Source organism: Podarcis filfolensis (genome assembly GCF_964270895.1).
Source record: "Podarcis filfolensis genome assembly, chromosome: 3".
NCBI classification, from domain to species: domain Eukaryota; kingdom Metazoa; phylum Chordata; class Lepidosauria; order Squamata; family Lacertidae; genus Podarcis; species Podarcis filfolensis.
The window spans coordinates 102,551,831-102,572,675 of record NC_139606.1 but is presented as its reverse complement, the minus strand read 5'-3'; the positions used below and the strand labels follow the sequence as shown (position 1 = coordinate 102,572,675).

General features: G+C 45.6%; 1 protein-coding gene across 2 annotated transcripts in view; it reads right to left on the bottom strand.

Annotated features, from left to right (window-relative positions):
• The window catches only part of EPAS1 (endothelial PAS domain protein 1), a 135,438-nt gene extending 117,053 nt beyond the window's left edge, over window positions 1–18,385 (bottom strand). The window contains exons 1-2 of one of the 2 annotated variants that reach the window (XM_083605006.1): window positions 17,448–18,385; window positions 2,946–3,002 (exon numbers count right to left, since the gene is read on the bottom strand). In XM_083605006.1, the coding sequence (XP_083461132.1) occupies window positions 2,946–3,002; window positions 17,448–17,785 (395 nt within the window). In that variant the 5' untranslated portion in view covers window positions 17,786–18,385. The remainder of the gene's footprint in view (window positions 1–2,945; window positions 3,003–17,447) is intronic. The other variant, XM_083605007.1, reaches the window with a different exon arrangement.
• Between the last annotated feature and the right edge of the window lie 2,460 nt (window positions 18,386–20,845).

Below are 20,845 nucleotides of genomic sequence, written 5' to 3'. Positions count from 1 at the left end.
AACCTTACACAATTTGAAAATCTCTCAATTAAAAATGCATGTGCTAAAACAACATGAAATCACAATATAATTGCATCAGAAAATTTTACTCTAAAAGTTTTCTTTTTTAAAAAAAAACAACCCACAGGAAAAATGAGTCCATAATTGAAGACGAAATACTTTTCCAATACCGTCTCCTAAAAATTAGCATAGTTTCAGTATTGCTTCACATAGATAATATGTTGATGTGTTTTCATTGTATACGGATCTCCCATGAGTAAGCAGTATCCAAAGCATGGACCAACCTACCATCTGGCAGGGCCAGCCTTATCATTAGGCAGAGTGAAGCAACCACCTCAGGTGACAGATTTTTTGGGGGGGGGTAGGGAAGCAGCCCTCCTGGCCATTTCCTGTGAGCCTCTTAGTCATTTCCCTCTGTTGGAGATCAGAGTTGCATATGCCAGACAGACTGCACCCCCTAAACCACAGGGACCCCTCAGTTCCACTAAGATGCAATGGAGGATGCTACCCATTGCCAGAGTTGAAGGAAGGCTCAGCAGCCAGTCCACTCGGCTCCCGCGCATCGAACTGCAGCAGCACCATTTTGTCCTTTGCCCCAGGCATCAAAATGGCTTGGGCCTGCCATTGGCATTTTGAGAAGTAGGCATAAAGATATTATGCTCTCCCTGCAGACTCATAATACAGTGGTACCTCAGGTTACAGATGCTTCAGGTTATAGACACTTCAGGTTACAGACTCCTCTAACCCAGAAATAGTACCTCAGGTTAAGAACTTTGCTTCAGGATGAGAACAGAAATCGTGCTCCGGTGGCGCAGCAGCAGGCCCCATTAGCTAAAGTGGTACCTCAGGTTAAGAACATTTTCAGGTTAAGAACGGACCTCCAGAATGAATTAAGTTCTTAACCCGAGGTACCACTGTACCTGGGCACAATGGGATCATTGGACTTTGAATTTTCCAACCATGCTTTTAATTAATGTATGTTAAATGTGTTGGTAGACGTTTATATAGCCAAGCTGAGTTTTGTAATATTCCATACTGACAATGATAAATCAGATTACATAGATAGATATAATGCATCATACACTGTTTATGGCATCAACTGACATATTTGTTATGCTCTCTTTAGTTTTTCGTTATCCCCTCCCTGCCCTGCCTTTTTGCTGCTGCTTGTCTACTGTTTCGGTCACTATGTCCACCAACTGTATTTTAGCATCTTCCATGCCACCAAAGTGAGAGAGAAAATTATAATGCTGTGCAAATCAAAGCTTATTAATAATTAGCTGCGACGTGGTAAATAGAAAGTACTTTATTCGCATTTTCCAAAGTTAAAGAAAGCTATATTTTGAGTTTGTATTGAGGGCTTTGCATCTTTTTAAGCCAACATATACAAAACAAAATAGTATTTTCAGTGCACCTCCAGGATCTTAAAAATACTGTGAAAAAGAATGGGATTGATAGCATCAAGGTTTTTTTGGCTTTTTTACATGGAGGGTAATCTAATTGTGAATACACATGGTTAGGAGATTTGTTGATAATGTTATCTGGAGGTAGAATAGTTCAAGGATCAGCCTGTGATTTTCCATACAAAACAAGAGTGAAAATAAGCAGCATGTTATTTAAAATTAAAAGCCCAGTGAACATGTGCCACTTACTGCTGCCATTATGTATGTCTAACCTAATCAGCGGCACAATCAAATTCAAGCCATCTTGCTTAACTGTGACAAAATTGCATTTACGGAAACTACTTCAGAACCTCTTTAAAATATGACCTTCAGATTTCCTTTTATCTCAGGCAACAAATGTTTGTCGAGACGCCAAGTGCACAAATTGTACATTCTAGAACACTTAAAAATGAAGTACTATTGGGTCCTTCTATGTGACAATCCTCATGTTCATTCGACTGGATGGCCTTTTGCTTTCGCAAAAACTAAACTGGCTGACTTGGAGCCTGCGTGTAGGCAAAGACTTTGTGCTCTTAATGAGAACAGGTGTAACCCTGGGCTGGATTAATCACGACGTTAGGTAAGCTCCTCCACAGCAACGTTTCCATTCCAAACTGGGACTCTGGCTGCAGCACAAACAAGCGAGACTTTCCCAAGAGGTGCCCATACTTATCTTTACATGGGTCACTTTTGAAATACCCTGAAGCTCAGAAGACTACAGCTTCTCTCACCTCTCCAGAGGACCAGTGCGCCAGTTCCCAACACCATACATCTCCACCCGCTCTTCTTATAAACCTTAGCTGGAACCGTTCCAGATTCTGTTATACTAGAATTAATAGAAAACTGTGAGGTCACACCGACACCATACATTTAAAGCACTCTTATACCATGCGGGTGGCGCTGTGGGTTAAACCACAGAGCCTAGGACTTGCCAATCAGAAGGTCGCGGTTCGAATCGCCGCGACGGGGTGAGCTCCCGTTGTTCGGTCCCTGCTCCTGCCAACCTAGCAGTTCAAAAGCACACCAGTGCAAATAGATAAATAGGTACCGCTCTGGCCAGAAGGTAAACGGCGTTTCTGTGCGCTGCTCTGGTTCGCCAGAAGTGGCTTAGTCATGCTGGCCACATGACCCGGAAGCTGTACACCAGCTCCCTCGGCCAATAAAGTGAGATGAGCGCCACAACCCCAGAGTCGGCCACGACTGGACCTAATGGTCAGGGGTCCCTTTGCCTTTACCTTTACACCACTTTAATGTTCAAAGAACCAGAAGAACTGTAGCTTGGTAAGAGCGATGACCTCACAATGTCACAGACCTACAGTTTCCAACACCCTTACCAAACTACAGTTCCCAGGATTCTCCATGACAGTTAACAAGTGCGCAAGAGTACTTTAAATGTGTGGTGTGGCGGATGTGACCCAAGTTACAAGCTAACTGTTACAACACCTCTCAACGATTGCCAACCCCCAGAGGAGGGGTGCCAGTCCGCCTGCCCCTTCTCCTTACCTGTCGCTGCACTTCCCAAACTCCCCTGGGCTCGATTCCAGGAACCTGTTCTGCTCCCTGTAACATGCAAGGAGAAGCCCATTTAGTCCTGCCCTGTGCATCCCCCCTCCCCAACATCTCAAGTTGCTTAAGCACTCTTTCTATAAAGTACCAACGCCTTTACCAAAGGTGTCATGGGCTTTGAAGACACTCAAACTCAGGACGAAAGGGAGAAACGAGCTAAGAGGAAGGCACGTTTGGCAAACGCTCATCATGATCAACTCCCGCCCAGAAACCAATGTCCCCACTGTGGAAGGACGTGTGGATCCAGAATTGTCCTCCACAGTCACTTACGGACTCACTGTTAAAACTGTGTTTATGAAAGACAATCTTACTCAGCTACGAGTGATCTTCAAAGAAGAAGAAGGTAACGTACCAGTCTTTAAAGGCAGGGTGCATACCCTCCAACATTTCTCTGATGAAAATAGGGATGTCCCATTTCATAATGATAATTTTACTATTTATACCCCACACATCTTACTGGGTTGTCGCAGCCACTCTGGGCAGCTTCCAACATATATAAAAACATAATGAAACATTAAACATTTTTTTAAAAAACAGGATTGCCTTCAGACGGCTCAGGTAACTCCATACCCTCCAACATTTCTTCAAGGAAAAGTGGGACGTTCCGGGATCAAATCAGAAACCAGGATGACTTCAATAAATAAATAAATAAATAAATAAATAAATAAATATTTATACCCCACCCATCTGGGCTTCTCCAGCCACTCTGGGCGGCTTCCAACAGAATATTAAAATACAATAGTCTATTAACCATTAAAAGCTTCCCTAAACAGGGCTGCCTTCAGATGTCTTCTAAAAGTCTGGTAGTTGTTCTCTTTGACATCTGGTGGGGGGGCGTTCCACAGGGCGGGCGCCACTACCGAGAAGGCCCTCTGCCTGGTTCTCTGTAACTTGGCTTCTCGCAATGAGGGAACGCCAGACGGCCCTCAGCGCTGGACCTCAGTGTCCGGACAGAACAATGGGGGTGGAGACGCTCCTTCAGGACGTCCCTGGAAAATAGCGACACTTAGAGGGTGTGAGGGTGGCGGCTGTGGGGAAGAAGAGCATTCAAGCAAATGCCATTGCCCTGCACTGGTTTCATACTGGCAATAAGTCTGTACGTTTTAAGCAATGGCTTCTTCCAATCTACTACCAAGCACAAGCCATGCCCAGTTCTGAAATCTGTCTCACCATATCGCCATGTTGCAGGACGTGGGCAGAACTTGGCAGAGGAGGTGGGTGGGATTAATACGGACACTGGGGTGGTGGAAATAAAGTAACACCCAGCTCCGTCAAAGTTACCAATTATACCCAACAAGTTTCTGGAGCAGACTTGGTGGAACACTCTGTCACAAGAGACTAGGGCCCTGAGGGACTTGACATCTTTCCGCAGGGCGGGCAAGACAGAGCTGTTCCACCTGGCCTTTGGTTTGGACTCAGTCTGACCCTTTTGTTTCCCTCCCCTTATGGTTTTGATCCATGGGCTACTTTTAAAATGAGGCTGCATTTTAAATTACATTTTAACCTGTATTTTAAATTGGGTCCCCCCCCCCATTATGTTTTTATTGTAATTTTACTGGCGTTAGCCGCTCTGGCAGGGGAGGGTGGGGTATAAATAAATTTATTATTATTATTATTATTATTATTATTATTATTATTATTAAGCCATGCTCCTTTTCACTGCTCACAGGCAGTAGCAACAATAGATCATTTGCTCATGTGGGCTAGTACAAGCAGCAGTAACAAAGAGATATTCTGCCTACAAGTGACTACTTGCAAGAGATGCGCTGCAGATAATAAGCCACCAGTGAACTCAGATCATGCACCCTGCTTGTGTCTGTGATGCAAGCAGCACATTGCTTTGAAACCTGAAAACCGGGTGCCAGGAACTCTAGCTCCGGGAACCCTACAGTTCCCAGGGTTCTTTGGGGGGGAAAGTTGTGACTGTTAAAGAGGTATAAATGTGGGGAGGAAGTATTTTTTTAAAATCAATGGTTTGCTCCAGTAGCTACAGTTAACATGAAAATTGAATGCAGGGATGTGGGATCTGTGCCCATCCCCACATGCTGCTAAGCTACACCTCCCACCACTGGCTGTGGGGGATGAAGGTTGGAATCCAACAACATCCAGAGGACCAGAGATTCCCCCCCCCCCCCCCCAGTTTACTTGCTAGGAAGGAATTTCTAAGCGACTTTTACGAGTTGCGTCGACAGGCGCGTGAGCATGCCTGCTCTAGAATACCTTAAGCTACACCCACATGATTCATTTGTCAGCTCGGTTACTCAATTTTGGGACGAAAAGATAACCTCCTGGAATCCAAGCTTCCCACTGAAACAATGCAAAACTCCCTGCCACATTCTGGATTAGCTGTAGTTTCCGAGTCACTGTCAAAGGTAGCCCCACGTAGAGCGTATTGCCGTCGTCCATGCAAGACAGCCTCTATAGCCACATCCCCAGGTAGAAGCCACAGCTGTGCTGACCCATTATTGTACTGGCTGATCTCCTACTTACTGGGCCAGGTTCAAGGTATTGGTATTAATTTCCAAAACCCTAGAGAACTTGGGTCCAGGGTACCTTAGGGAACCCCAAACCCTCATATCCCAGTTCTGTCACGGAGATCATCTGCTGGGATGTCACTGGCTGCCCCCTGCATTGAAAGTCTCACGATAACAGCAAGAAATAGAGTTTTAGTGGTATCACTCCACCTTCTGTTTTGACTTTCAAATGCTGCTTGAAAACCTTTCTATGCCATCAGGCTTATGCCCGCAATTAAGAACACATCTTTCCATAATAGTTAGTTAGTTGATGGGCACTGAATTTAAATTTGCATGTGTTTTTATTACATATACAATGGTACCTCAGGTTAAGAACTTAATTTGTTCTGGAGGCCTGTTCTTAACCTGAAACTGTTCTTAACCTGAAGCACCACTTTAGCTGATGGGGCCTCCCACTGCCGCCGCCGCTGCACGATTTCTGTTCTCATCCTGAAGCAAAGTTCTTAACCCGAGGCACTATTTCTGGGTTAGTGGAGTCTGTAACCTGAAGCATCTGTAACCTGAAGTGTCTGTAACCTGAGGTACCACTGTAGATATTATTGTAAACCTCTGTGATTTATTTTTTTAAGATTTAGAGGAACATAAGTGTGTGTGTGTGTGTGTGTGTGTTTTGTTGAAACTGCAGATACCAAATACACCTGTACAAAACTATACAGTGGTGCCCCGCAAGACGAATGCCTCGCAAAACGAAAAACGCGCAAGACGAAAGGGTTTTTCCGTTTTTGCGTCGCTTCGCTAGATGATTTTCCCTATAGGCTTGCTTCGCAAGACGAAAACGTCTTGCGAGTTCGTTCGCTTTTTTCCTAAAGCCGCTTGAAGAGGCGCAGTTGCGACGGACCGTGCTTCGCAAGACGAAAAACATCGCAAGACGAAGAGACTCGCGGAACGAATTAATTTCGTCTTGCGAGGCACCACTGTACTTAGATTTGTAAATATGAATTTAGCTACCCATGTGTGGCAAGTTTTACAAGGAGGCAAGAAATATATAAAGGCAAATTCAAAAAAATATATAAAGCCATGCATGCAAACAAACATAGGTGGTGGTTTTGTTTAGTTTATAATTGGAAGAGGCTATTTCTACTTCCAGGTTATTGATGTGGCAAAAGTGCCTGACATTCTACATGCACAGGAAGGAAGTGGGAAAACGTGGGTTAGTGCCCTTTTTCGTATTTATTGGCTAGGCTGCTTGGCCTGGTTTTTTGTTTTAATGTGAATAACTGTATTTTTGTTCAGATTAAATATTATTCTCTCACCATGAACTGAAAAAAGCACCCCCAAACTTTCTAACTCAACTGAACTTTTACAGAGGCCAATCAAAACTAGGGTGTGCGGAATCAGTCATGTCCTCCAAATAAAATAAAATAAAAACCTGACAAATCCCACATTTTTGTGATCACAAGAAGGGTCCAAGAGCAGAGTGCCTTTCCCAAACATCAGGCATAAAAAATTCAATAAAAGCAAACATTGTTACCATCGGCCTTTACAACGGAACACAATCGTCAATGTTTGTTGTGTCAAGTGAGGAAACACAGAGGAGGATAAAGGCTACTTTCATGTCATCCCAATTTCTACAAACTTAAAACAAACTAATCTCAGTGCTTTAAACCAATTTTATTGTATGCTTTTCAGGGCCCCGCCCTGCCAGGCCAAGTGGGAAAAACCCTGAAAGGTCATCCAGGACTCAGAGCCAAGATGGTCTCTTTGTACAAATAAAAATGCAGATAATCTTTAAGGTTGAGTGGCTAATCAATATAAAAATTAACCAGCTACAAAGCTGTTACTGCTGAATTAGATTACTTTAGGACAAATCATCCTGCTTCATTTACAATCAATGTCTGGCCTGTATCTTCCTGCTGAAATTTGATAACTTTTCATACCACCAATGACGCAGAGGTAGGTGGGTGGGTTTAGTCCCACTTCTGTTGCATCATGTTCTTCTTGTTTTATACACTGCTTTTGAGCCAAAATGACTTCTAAGTGGTTTACAACTATAAAATCAATATCTTATTAAAATACACAATAACAAGACCATTGGAGCATTGAAACATCCTTAATTAAAATATACCATTAAACAGTTACAATGGTACCTTGGGTTAAGAACTTAATTCTTTCTGGAGGTCCGTTCTTAACCTGAAACTGTTCTTAACCTGAGGTACCACTTTAGCTAATGGGGTGTCCCGCTGCCGCCGCCGCGCAATTTCTGTGCTCATCCTGAGGTAAAGTTCTTAACCCGAGGTACTATTTCTGGGTTAGCGGAGTCTGTAACCTGAAGTGTTTGTAACCTGAAGTGTCTGTAACCCAAGGTACCACTGTAATTAAAAAGCGTAACCATCAAAACAGTTTTTTTTTAAAAAAAAACAACAGTTAAAACAACAAAATCAGAAGTTCAGTGTGCTTTCCCAAGCAGGTGTGTCTTCAGGAGCTGGCAGAATGCCGATACTGATGGGGGCATCTCCTATTTCAGAAGGCTATAGCACGGAAGTGCCCTTCTACACAGCAGTAATGCAAAAACATTAGGGCAGCATTGCAGAACACCTAATAAAGTGTAACAATTTGTGGGCGGTACAGTACAGTATAAATCCACTAGGAATGCACTATTATTGTTTCATTGATAATATTGCTGACTTCACAGGAACACCAGTCTCATTCTGGGTAGAATGAGCATCTGAGCAGGCCCACAATGGGACTTCTTTGGGCTAAGACTAATCCTAGCAACGTTATATTTTGGCAGAGTGAAAACTAACACCCTTATGAACTTTCTCTATCAATAAATATCCTCCGTCCTCAGCTGAACAGCTTCCAGCCCCTTACTTTAATTATTTGTTCAGATTATATAGCGCTCTTTATACAGAAATCCCAGATTGGTTAACGTAAAAAAATAAACCATAAATCTGTTCCAACAGGTACATTTAAAATTCTAGAGCAGCCTTTACCAACCTAGTGCCCTCACCATAAAGATTATCTGCATTCTTATTTGTACTTTTTAAATAGCATTTTATGTTTTTTTATTATAAACAGTCCTGACAGTTTATGACATGGTGCTATAGTAATACCTGTATTATAGATAAACATAACATAAGTAATCACTGAGGCCATAACATAAGTAATCACTAGGGCTAATTGTAGTTTGGAGTCTGACAACATCTGGTTATCCACCCCTGTGTTTAAATCAGGGTTGGCGTATGTCCTGAATCTCCCTGACATAGCCACTAATTGACCGTCAGAAATAGTGTCCGGGCAGAAATCACTGAGACGTCCAGGAAAATCCAGACGTATGGCAACACGTGTCAGCTGTGTCTCTTTTTTTGTCAACTCCTCTTAAAAACAGCTTTAAAAAAAAAACAATTTTTCTGTTCCGATTTTCACTTTTGGAAATATGGCAACCCTAGTTAAAGGCATGTAACTCAGTGTGTATACATTCTGCCCCTTGCCTCCTCCTTCTTCCTTCCCCTCCCCTTGTTGTTGTAAGCTCCTCTGCCCAAATCTGGATGGGAAGAGCCTAAGGGCATGGATAAGTTTGTGCCACAGAATCACCCTCATCACAAGAACATAAATGGAGCCCTGCTGGATGGTTCATATTGTCCAGGATCCTTTGCTCTCCCCTCTTGTGAGTTACAACAACTGGTGTTTCTGAAGGCAAGTTTTTCCAACTGTGGAAGCAGAACAGAGCTGCTGGGGCTAGTAGCCACTGAAAAGCCTTATCCTCCATGAATTTGTCTAATCCTCTTTTAAAACCATCCAAGTTTGTGGCTGTGGTTGCCACTACCTCTTGCAGCAGCAGAATCCACAGTTTTAACTGGTGTGTGTGTGTGTGTGTGTGTGTGTTGAGCAGGAAATGCGGGGACTGAGTTCCCTTACCGTCTAAAAATTAAATTATCATTATATCATCATCATCATCATCATCATCATCATCATCATCATCATCATTATTATTTTGGCCTGCAGGGGCTGGAAGGGATATACACCCAATGCCTGAGCCAAAAATCCACCTATATCTATACTGTAATCAATAAAGTTGTGGCCATTTCTAATCCAGATAGTTGTCTGCTTGAGTTTATTAATCACAACTTACATTTAGCCACTGCCTGCAGTTGGGTGGGTGGCACTGCAACTGGGCCTGCAGCAAACAAACTTTGTGGTGAGTTCCCCCACTTTCTTTTCCAGAAAAAAGCACTGGTTTTAACTATGTAGAGAGCCAGTGTGGTGTAGTGGTTAAGAGCGGTAGTCTCGTAATCTGGGGGACGGGGTTTGCGTCTCCGCTCCTCCACATGCAGCTGCTGGGTGACCTTGGGCCAGTCACACTTCTCTGAAGTCTCTCAGCCCCACTCACCTCACAGAGTGTTTGTTGTGGGGGAGGAAGGAAAGGAGAATGTTAGCCACTTTGAAACTCCTTCGGGTAGTGATAAAGCGGAATATCAAATCCAAGCTCTTCTTCTATGTACTGCATGAATACTTTCTTTTGTCTGCCCTGAATCTTCCAACACTCTGCTTTTCTGGGTGTCCATGATTTCTAGTGTTATGAGAGAGGAAGAAAAGCTTTTCTCTCGTCACTTACTCCATGCTGGGCATAATTTTTTTTAAACTTCTATCACGCCACATTTTACACATCTTCTCTCTGAACTAAAAAGCCCCAAGAGCTGAAACTTTTCTCCATAGGGAAGTTGCTTCAGCCCTGCCACACCTCTCCCAAGTACACACAATACTATTTTCTGTAACAGTTTATGGCATATACAGTGCTTTTTTTTCCTTTAAAAAATGTTTAGGGGTACTCTCATTTTCCTACTCATATTGAAATGCTGCCCCTCAAGGAGGCCAAACTTAGATTCACAAAATGTGTAGGGGTGTAGGGGTATGTGTACCCCCGCGTACACCCCCCCCAAAAAAACACTGGGCATATATATCAATAAACTCGAAATAAATACAGCTGAAGCTGCAATCCTATGCATATGTACTTAGCAGCAAGTCCCCCTGAACTCAGTTAGGGCTTCTGCTCAGAGATGCACAGGATTTCAGTGCAAGCTTTAGGATCACCAAAAGAAGCAGATATCATTGCTGTGACAGCAGAATCTGACTCACTGCTGCAGAACCTTATATTCCATTTAACTAACACAAACACTCATTCCCGACAGCTTGTTTTCCAAATGAACGTTTTCATGGCGTACAGAAAAGAGTGCTGTTTACATTCTTTGGGGAAGAAAAGGCAAAAACACTCCAGCCAAAATCTGCAGCGCTACGTGTTGCAAATTAAATGTTTGCTCCGAGTAGACAAAACCAGAAGAGCTACTTGGCCTTGCAAACTCCGCCAGCAACAGAAACGACAAAACGGTTAATTGCTTCTGGAGCGCACGAGAACCCTAGTAACTGAGTGAAAAACCAAGACCTTTCGAGAATTTGAGCTAAAAATGTTCTTGGAACGCTGTGCCTCAAAAGAAAACAGGAAGTCTGTCCCAACAAGATCTGGACATCTGGACATATTAGTCTGGGACACTGCAACCGGCAACACCGAGAATTGTACGCATGGTGCTGTGGAACTCCTTCACAAGGGAAATCAAGCAGAGCCCTTCTCCCTTGCGTTCAGGAAACTTGTGAGGCATTTATTTCTTTATTTAGCCAGACGTTCGGCTGATGGTTTTACAAAGGTTGTGGGGGGGGGGGTTTGTTCTCCCGTGTTTAATTACTATCTGCAGCACATTCTAATGTTGCTCTGAATATTGCAATTCATGTAACCTTGTAGTTGTGAACCACCACAGGTTCGCTTGGGAGAGGAAGGGTGGCTTATAAATCTGGAACAAAAAAAATAATGTTTGCACTCAGTGGGATTCCCAGTTTGCTGTATCAGCAGCACAGATGAAGGTGAGAAGGGCGAGATTATTGGCGAGCAGAATTTTAAACATCCACTCCCGGCATTCCCGTCCCCCTCGCTCCCCGTACCTCCACTGCTCCCATGACACAACTGAGCACCAGCAAAGAGGGTGAGCACCGTTTGTGTATGGAGGTTTGTGTTTTGTATGTAGTTCAGGGATGTGTGGTGTGTGCAACCACGTATACGAAGTGGCAAAGTGGTGTGTGTCGCCATCTTGGTCATGCCCGCATTTGAGTTGGCCACATCTACCTTTGGCATGAGGCCCTCAAAGGGTTGGCTCTTAGTGAATGTGGCCTTTGATGGGGAGGGGGAAGTCCCATACCCAATATAAAGGATTGCAGACACAGGCTATGTGCACGCTACACATGCAAAACACATTTAGAGCACATTGTTTTCCGCCAAAGAATTGTGGGAACTGTAGTTTACTCCCTCAGAGAGATATAATTCCCAGCACCCTTAAACTACAGTTCCCAGAATACTGTGTGGGGAAAGCCATGCATTTAAAAGGTGCTTTAAATATATTATGATTACACAATCATCATGTTATTCAGCCTTAAGTTTTCATTCGCCTTTCAGTACTAGACAGTCTACATAGTAGAATACTTTATTATACAACACCAAAGCAAAGAACATGCTTTCTAGCTTCCAAATAAGCTCCAGAACAGATAGAGCAGCCCCACACCGCCTGCAAGGCATCTACTAACTTCTTCTGCTATTGCACAAGTTAGCCTTTAACTTTTCAGAATTTTGATCTGGCAGCCTGAAGCTACAGAGTGTGCCTTTCCTTCTGTGTTTATTATGACATCCTAAAATTCTAAAAGAAGAAGAAGAAGAAGAAGAACTTTGCTAACCTGATGCAGGAGTCCTATAGACCCCAGTTAAGTCATAGTTTAAAAGAACAGGATATGACACACTCAAATTTAATGCAAGCATATTAAATTGTTCTGAGAACAGTTGTTCATATTCCAGCTACGACTATTGGAGTGGGTGTGTTATCCAGAGTCTGCAGTGATCCCTGTTTTTGAGTCATATTCCACAGATTATTTCCCCACACAGAGCTGTAGCTAGGTGATCTTACAACCCTGGCAGAACTGTCCAGATTGCGCCCCCTAGCCATGGACAAATTAGCTCTTCTTTCTGCCTCTCCTCCAACCCCGCCCCCTTCCACCCATTCAATTCACCCTCTATTTAAAACCATTTCTTACAAGGCAATTATCAATATTTATATGTATGGACATATTATTTGCAGATTTTGCACACCCCTCCATTGCCTGCACCCCTGGCAGAGGCCCACCTCGCCCACCCCCTACCTACAGCCCTGTCCCCACAAACATTATTCATACACCTTTTCTTCAATAACCACTGCAAAAATCCTTCTGGGAATATTATTTATTCCTTTTCTTGCTCTTTTTAAAGAGAAAGTACTGGTTAACACACCCTTGCCTTAACTATATCAGCTTAGCTGTTAGGTTGTTAAATGAGAGCTTTTCATCATGCTGGTCATCAGTGATTCGTTTTTCCTCCCCGGCACACTTTTAATGAATGCAGCAAACAAATGTAATATGTGTGCACACCACAAGAGCGGATGATTGAACGCCATGGACATTCAAGAACTTTATTGTTCACGAAATCTGAGTTGGCACAGATCAGGGGAGAAAAGTTTTACATGTATCCTACCATGCACCCAAAGGCAACAGGGGTTAAATATTCAATCAATAGGAAATATTTCAAAGGAGAACCGAAAGGAACGTGACCTTTACATTATGTATCCTTGCTCATTTGAAGCTATCTGCTCTGCCCTTCCAAAACAACAGATAGAGCTACACCAACAATGCCAAGATCTTATACAGGCCAAAAGGGGATTGATTGCAGGTTTGCTCTAGGAATCTTCGCACATACCTTTATTTCTTTCACACCCACACCCACCCACCATGAAAAGCTACCAAGTTTCTAAAAGGTGCCAATGGGCACACAAGAAAACGCAAAGCTTTAGTGTGTACCCAGAGCTCCACACAAACTGTGGCCCCTTCTCTTCCATGCACACATTTCTTGACTATAATAAAAGGGAATGGAATGACGACTGTTCAGTTATAATCACAGAACTGTAGCCTTGGAAGGGACCACAAGGATCAAGCCCCTGAAATGCAGGAATATTTTGCCCAATGTGGGTCTCGAACTCACAACCTTGAGATTAAGAGTCTCATGCTCTACCGACTGTGCTGGTTTGGAGTCACTATGCATCTCATATGGCAAATTGGAAGTTTCTACCAACAGAAGTCTGCCCAATTAAAAAAAAAAATACAAACTTAACCCTCTTTGAAGGTCTTAGATAACAGACCATACAAGAGAAGCACACATAAGATGTGAAGTTCTAGGTTGCAAATATGGAAACATATATTTTTTAAGACAACAAACTACCCGTGCTCCAAGTTTAGTCCTTTCAGCAAAACCTGGACATGATCCACCCAGTGTTAAACACATTTAAATCCAGTTGAAGTCAGTGAAACATACTAAGTTTGAGTTGATTTTTGCTGTACCCCAAATTTATATTTTCAGTGGAACCAGGGGGTAACTTAAACACATAATGTAGTACTTCATGTGCATAGATAACTTCCCCAATAAAACCATCAGGCTTCAAAGTGCTTTGCACCCTGGGATTCCTAATAATTAAAACGAAGACACATTATATCAAACTAAGATTACTTAGGAGTAAGAGCCACTAAATTCAATGTGAACCAAGGCTGGGTGTCGCATGGCACCTTAACACACCGCACCTTTGTAGCCTGTGTTGAATAAAATAATATACTGAACATTCCTGGGTTGAACCCTCTGGTGTAACAGACATTAAGAGACTAAACGGGGAAGTTAGAAGCCTCCAGTTCAAATCTGGCTCTGCCATGAATACACTAGGTGACTTTGCATTCTCAGCCATGGGCATAGCGAGGGGGGGCAGGGAACTGCCCCCTTGAATCAATAATTTTTTATTAAAAAAAGCTAACAGAGGTTCTGCTCCCCTCCTAACAAAAATCCTGACTTCGTTCTATGTTCTCAACTGAAATATGTGTCTAACAACAGGTGTATTGTAAGGATCACTGAGGATGTATGAGAAACATTTTGCACAATAAGAAACGTGTGGTACAAATCTGAAGTATTAAAATTGCCAATTCCTGAAGCGTTGAAAGGTGAAGGGGGAGGAAACGACCCCTTTCAACTTCGCCTCCGAGGGTGGCTAAAAATGTCTTGAAAGGGAAACCACATAGAGAATGCGGCTGAAGCGTGGGCAGGAAGACAGGGTCGTCCAGCAGTAAAAGGGAGAAGCATCTTCGTCGACACAGGCTGGCTGCGTTAAAGAGGATGAACTAAAAAAATTCCGCCTTTGCACAATCGGCAAAGCTAGTAGTGGGGGAAGATGGCGTAAAAGAAGCCGCGGAGCTGATCTGATGAGGCATGGACGGAGCAGGGGGACGGGAGGGGCAGAGGTGGCGGTTGTGCAATCCGAATTCACCCTTTAACCTCCTGGGAAGCTGCCGGACCTTCCCAGCACCAGCCTCCTCCAAGAGGGGATCCACTCGACTAAACTGCCTTACACTGGTGCGTCTCTGGGCGGCTGCCTTCAGCCTATCCCAGACGCGGGGTCTTCAAAACCTCGGCGAGGGGAGAGGGTGAGTTGCTCTCCACCAAACCGATCGCCCCCTGAAATTTCCTTGCGCCACTGACGACGAACGCTCAGTTCAATCCGGTGTCACCCCACACATGATCTCCAGCTTTTGGAGAGACGGTGCTGGAAAGCCAGCGCTCTGCAAACTGGCGCAGTTCAAAAGTTTATGTGAACGCAATCTCTCTCCCCTCCCCGCCCCACAAAAAAACAAAAGAAAAAAACACTTCTTTGAATCCTACTCCGCTATTGACGAAATGCAACCGAAGCTGCCAGCGAGCTGGAATACGCGCAAAGGCGCGCGTGGTGGCGATCCGTGGTGGCACCAGGGAAGGACTTGGGGGCGCAGAAGCCCAGGGGGCCCTAGTCCTAAAGAGGGCTCACCCGCGTAAGACCATTAAGTCCACGGGCTAAAATTACCTAACTGTATACTCCTGCAGTTTTCTGACCGCGCATTTCTCCCTAGCCTAAACTGGCTGAAAATCAGCTGTGCATTTAATATTTTCGGGGAAAGACGTCGGGAGTGTGATGTGTTGCATCTGGAGTGGCGGCTCCTTAGTGCAAAGCTGTCGTTAGTCCTGCCTCTAGAAAAATAAATATGCCACGGGACGAAGAATGGGAGTCACTCCGTTTACTTTTTAGAGGATTCGACTGGTTCTTTTCTCGCGTAATAGCTCCCAGACGCGCGACAAGAGTGGACACCGACAAAGAACATGCTAAAGTCCCATTTTTGTCATTATGCAGACAGGTGCACCCCAGGTTACCTTTTAACTGGCTAAAGGCCCACGGGCATGGGGATAAGCGGGAGCGATCTTCAGATGCTCCCTTCTCAGTTCCGGGGGTTCTAGAGTTACAGTAGTTCAACAGGTAAAGAGCGGAGCAGGATGCCAAAGCCGTTGGATTTTAGTAGCGTGAGAAGAGATCGTTTTCGGACCTCTCTGTTTAAGGTTGATAATCGCTTTCCGCCTCCTAAGCGTGGTTCTGTCTTCAAAAGACACTGGCACACACAGACACGCACAAGGTGCAGATCTGCGACAGTTCCTTTGGCGAACAGCTTTCTTGGGTAAGTTTGGGAGCATCCTATAAGCGCGTCAATTCCAAGGAAGAAGAGGAGAGAAGGGGGGAAGCTAGCCAAAGAGCTGGAAGTTGAACCTTCAAAAGTACACAGATCTGGGAACGACAAAACCGTCACAGATCCCGGAGCAAAGCCAAGAAGAAGTATCATTATTTCTTTCGCGCCGCAATTCCAGTGAATAGCTTCAGTCATTCCCAAGGCATCGGGGCGAGATCCTGCCAAAATCCAGCGCGTCCATGTCCCGCGGATTTCAAGGGCAGAGTTAAGAAGCAGGGGCGAAAAGCGCCCTTTGAAATCGACGGGAACCTAACCAAACGTGTTTTAAAATGTATTACTACAGTATGAGTATTACAATGCAGCCTAAGCAAAGCTCTCGGGGGTCCCGTAGATTTCAGGGGAGACAAACACGTGTTTAATGAACTCTTGAGAAACATGGGTTTTTTAAAAAAAAACAAAGGAACGTAATACATTGCTCAGCTTTGTCTGGATTGCACCCAACATTTAAAAAATTAGACAAAAGTGTACAAGCGCCAACAAGCTAATCGTACAAGTGTGTGCGTATCATAGGAGCCAACTCCTAGGGGGCGAGGTCCCTTCGACCCTCCAATAAAATATTTGAGAGGATGCCCCCCCAAAAAAAATTGATAGTCATTTCTATTCAAATAGTGTGCATACGATGCGTCAAGTGATCGATTATGCAGGGCGGGGCTTGCCCAATATTTTATTCAAGTTGGCACCCCTGTTGTGTATTTACACAACACACACACACACTATATATATATATATATATATATATATATATATATATATATATATACACACACACACACACACACACACAATATACACACACACAGCTGTTTTGTTTTTGTTTTGTTTTGTGTGTGTGTGTAGAGCAGTGCCAACTTGAACAAAATATTGGGGGGCCCAAGTAAGCCCTACCCCGTATAATCGCTTAGAAGTCGCAACACCCACCCACCATTTAAACGTGGGAGCCCACCATGCAACCCCAAAAATAAATTCAAGGGGCCACCTTTCGTGAGCTATATGCCCATTATATCAAGATCAACGCCGAGGCCTTCCCGTCCAACAAGCAGAACGACGATGATGATACAATATTGACAAGTTGTTGCTGTTGTTGTTATGACCTGATACGGCGGGAGAGACCTCAGCCGGACAAGGGCCACTTTGGAGTTGAGAGAAGAAAATAACTTTTTCCTAAAAAGGGAAACCCCCACCCCCGATCGGCGCCGGATCGGGGAGGTGGGGGCGCCCTACTGCTCAGGTGCGCCCTGGGCGCCTTTCCCCTTACCTCTTCTTCTCCTTCTCCGCTGTCATCGTGGAAGCGGCGCCTCCGCTGTTCTGCGCGGCGTCTGGATACACGGGCTCCCTCGTGGGCGCGCCCGACCCAGGCAGGCAGGGGGCCTGGCTTGGGTGGGTGGGCAGGTCCCCGGAGGCCTTTGGAGAGGTGCAAGGGGCGTGCTGGGCTGCGCCGGCGGGCTCCCTCTTTCGGCCGCGCAGGTTCCCTGGTGGCGGCGGCGGCGGCGAAGGGCTGGGCGCGCGCTCCTCGTGGCGAGCGGGTCCGGTGGCGGCGGCGGCGCTGCTTTCGAGGCTGCGATCCTGGGGCCGAGCCGCCCCTGAGCTGACCATACAGTCTCAGGACACTGCCGAGGATTGTACAGTCCGCTCAGGGGAGAGACGAGGCGGGGCGGGCGCTGTGCTCCCCTCTCTGCCGGGGGAATCGATGTGAAGAGGCAGCTGCGCGCGCGGGGCTCCCTTTAAGACGCGCAACCTTGGCCGGCGCTCCGAGAGGGGCAGGCGCGAGACGCTCCTCCGCCAGCCGACGGCTCCCGGCTCCAGCTGGAGCGGCCGACGGAGCGCGGGCCAATGGGCGGGCGAGGCGCACGCCGAGGGGCCCGCCTCCGCCTCCTCCTCCCCCGCCTCCCTCCCCGCCCGTCGAGCAAGTTTCTCCCGACTTGTGGAGAGGAAGGAGGGCGGCGGGCGGGCGCGCGAGCCGGAGGGACGCGCGGTCACTCAGAGAGAGCCAAAAGGGGGCATCGCCACAGGCGGCCTCCCGGGCACCCGAGAGCGAGGCGAGGCCCCGGGACCTGCTTGCCCCAGGAGCTGAGAGGGTTCGGTGACGCACGGGGAGGAGGAGAGGCGAGGAGGCAGGACACGGAACAGCTCCCCGGAGCCGTCAGGAAGCTGCCAGGGCCAGTCTCGCGCGCCAGGGCCGGTTTCAGGCCCTTGCCATTAACTTCCCAAGGGCAGAGGTGCCGACTAGAATAAAATAGCGTGGGCGGGGAAGGGAGCAGGTATGCCCCGCCCCGCATCGTCGATCACATGACATGGCACGCGCACACAAAATTTGGGAATTATCCTCAACTTGGGGGGGGGGGAAGGAGAGCCTCGTGAAATATTTGATGGAGGCAGCTCAGCCCCCTAGGAGTTGGCTTCTATGCCTAGGGGCCAAGGTCCCTTCAGCCCCCTCCAATTGATGGGCATTGCCATTCAAATTGAATGGATACAGTGGTACCTCGGGTTACATACGCTTCAGGTTACAGACTCCGCTAACCCAGAAATAGTGCCTCAGGTTAATAACTTTGCTTCAGGATGAGAACAGAAATCGTGCTCTGGCGGCGTGGCGGCAGCAGGAGGCCCCATTAGCTAAAGTGGTGCTTCAGGTTAAGAACAGTTTCAGGTTAAGAACAGACCTCCGGAACGAATTAAATACTTAACCCGAGGTACCACTGTATTGACATTCAAATGATGTGCGTGCGCCACATCACATGATCACTTATACAGGGTGAGGTTTACCTGGTTTCCCCCCCACCCCAATATTTTATTCAAGTTGGCACCCCTGACATTTTTAAATTATTTAATAATTTGTTTAATAATTTGCTTTATTTATTACTCGCCCTTCACCCCAAGGTCCCAGGCAGAGTGTCAGTGAGTGGGAGCCAGTGTGGTGTAGTGGTTAAGAGCGGTGGACTCGTAATCTGGTGAACCGGGTTCGTGTCTCCGCTCCTCCACATGCAGCTGCTGGGTGACCTTGGGCTAGTCACATTTCTCTGAAGTCTCTCAGCCCCACTCACCTCACAGAGTGTTTGTTGTGGGGGAGGAAGGGAAAGGAGAATGTTAGCCGCTTTGAGACTCCTTCGGGTAGTGATAAAGCAGGATATCAAATCCAAACTCTTCTTCTACTTGTGCTGGGAATCACAAGTGCGACCGTGCTGAGGTCCTGCTGGACAGCAGGTTGGCTACTGGCAGAACAGGACGCCGGGCTAGATGGGTTATTGGCCTGGTGAAGCAAGGATCTTAATGAACAAGAGCCCAGCCGACCCAAACTTATTGAGGGTGGGGGAAGCCTCCTCTGCTGGAGGGAAGGCTGCCGAACCTCAGTGATGGCTGGTCAAGAGTGGCTATAGGCACCCCAGAGACCCTGGAGCTTCAACAACTGTTCGGTGGTCCCAATTTTGGACACACCCTATGAATAGTGGTTCTCCATTGAGAGCCAGTGCCATCGTGGATTGACCCTAGACTAGGACAGTGGTTCTCAAAGGGTGTGGCATGCCACACTGGCCTTGCAGAAAAGGGTGGCAAGTGTGGCAAGAAGATTCAAAGACAATATTATATTTTGGGAATGACTCATATTCTTCTGTAGGTGCATTGTTTTATACTTTCTAGATGTCCCGTGATCATATTATAAAGTAGTTGTGTTTTCCATTATAAATCAAGCACAGCTAGGAGTTGTTTCTTTTTTTCCCTGCTATTGGTGTTTCTTGTCAATTAAAATTTTGGTGTGGCTCCAGCAAATTTATATTCTGCCCTCCAAACGGAGCCCAGGGCAGCAAACAACAAGTAAGTATAAAATAATTCCAGCACAGATGCAGACCAGGAAATATATCGGCTGAAAAGGTTTGTTGCAAGGGGAAGAAGTTCAATGGGCACCGAAAAGAAAACAGGGGTGAAATTCCAAGGGGCAGGTGCTGCAACACTAAAGGCCCAATTCCTACATTGTACAGACTGGACCTGCTGATAAGAGGTTATCTACTCTGGAAAACCAGAGCCTGGGAGGTCTCCACAATGTAGTGCAGCCACAGAGAAGGCCCTCTTATACTTTAATTGTGTGTGTTGTTTTTTTATAAAGTGCCATGAGACTATGATTGAAGGGTGGTATAAGATAAATAAAGTTAGTATTTTCCTCCGTTGGCTGTGCTTTTAAGTCGTCGCTAGGTGCCTCACAGGCTTTCAGATGCATGCTTTAATAAGCAGATAACATTCCACCTCCGGCACAAAACTCACCGGGTGACCTTGGTCCAGTCGCTTTTTCTGGAACGAACCTACCTCGCAAGGTGTAGTATTTATTTACTTAAATCCTTCCTACCCTACTCTGCAGCCAAAAAGGTTCCCGGCTTACTGATCAGTTTAAATCAACAACAGCAACAACAGCAAGGCTTGCAGTCTAAGGGATAGGGAAGGAAAGGAATTGGCGGAAATGACTGGCAGAATCTGAGACCTGGGAGAAGAGTTGGTGGAAGAAGACTGGAAGAAATTTAAAGACTATTTGCAGAAACACTGTAAAATTAATGAATGTTAAAATGATGTTGGATTGTAAATAAGTGGCATTAGCAACAAAGTTAATAAGAATATGCAAAAATGAATTGATAATGGATGAAAATATAGAGTTATAATATGTTAAGATACAGA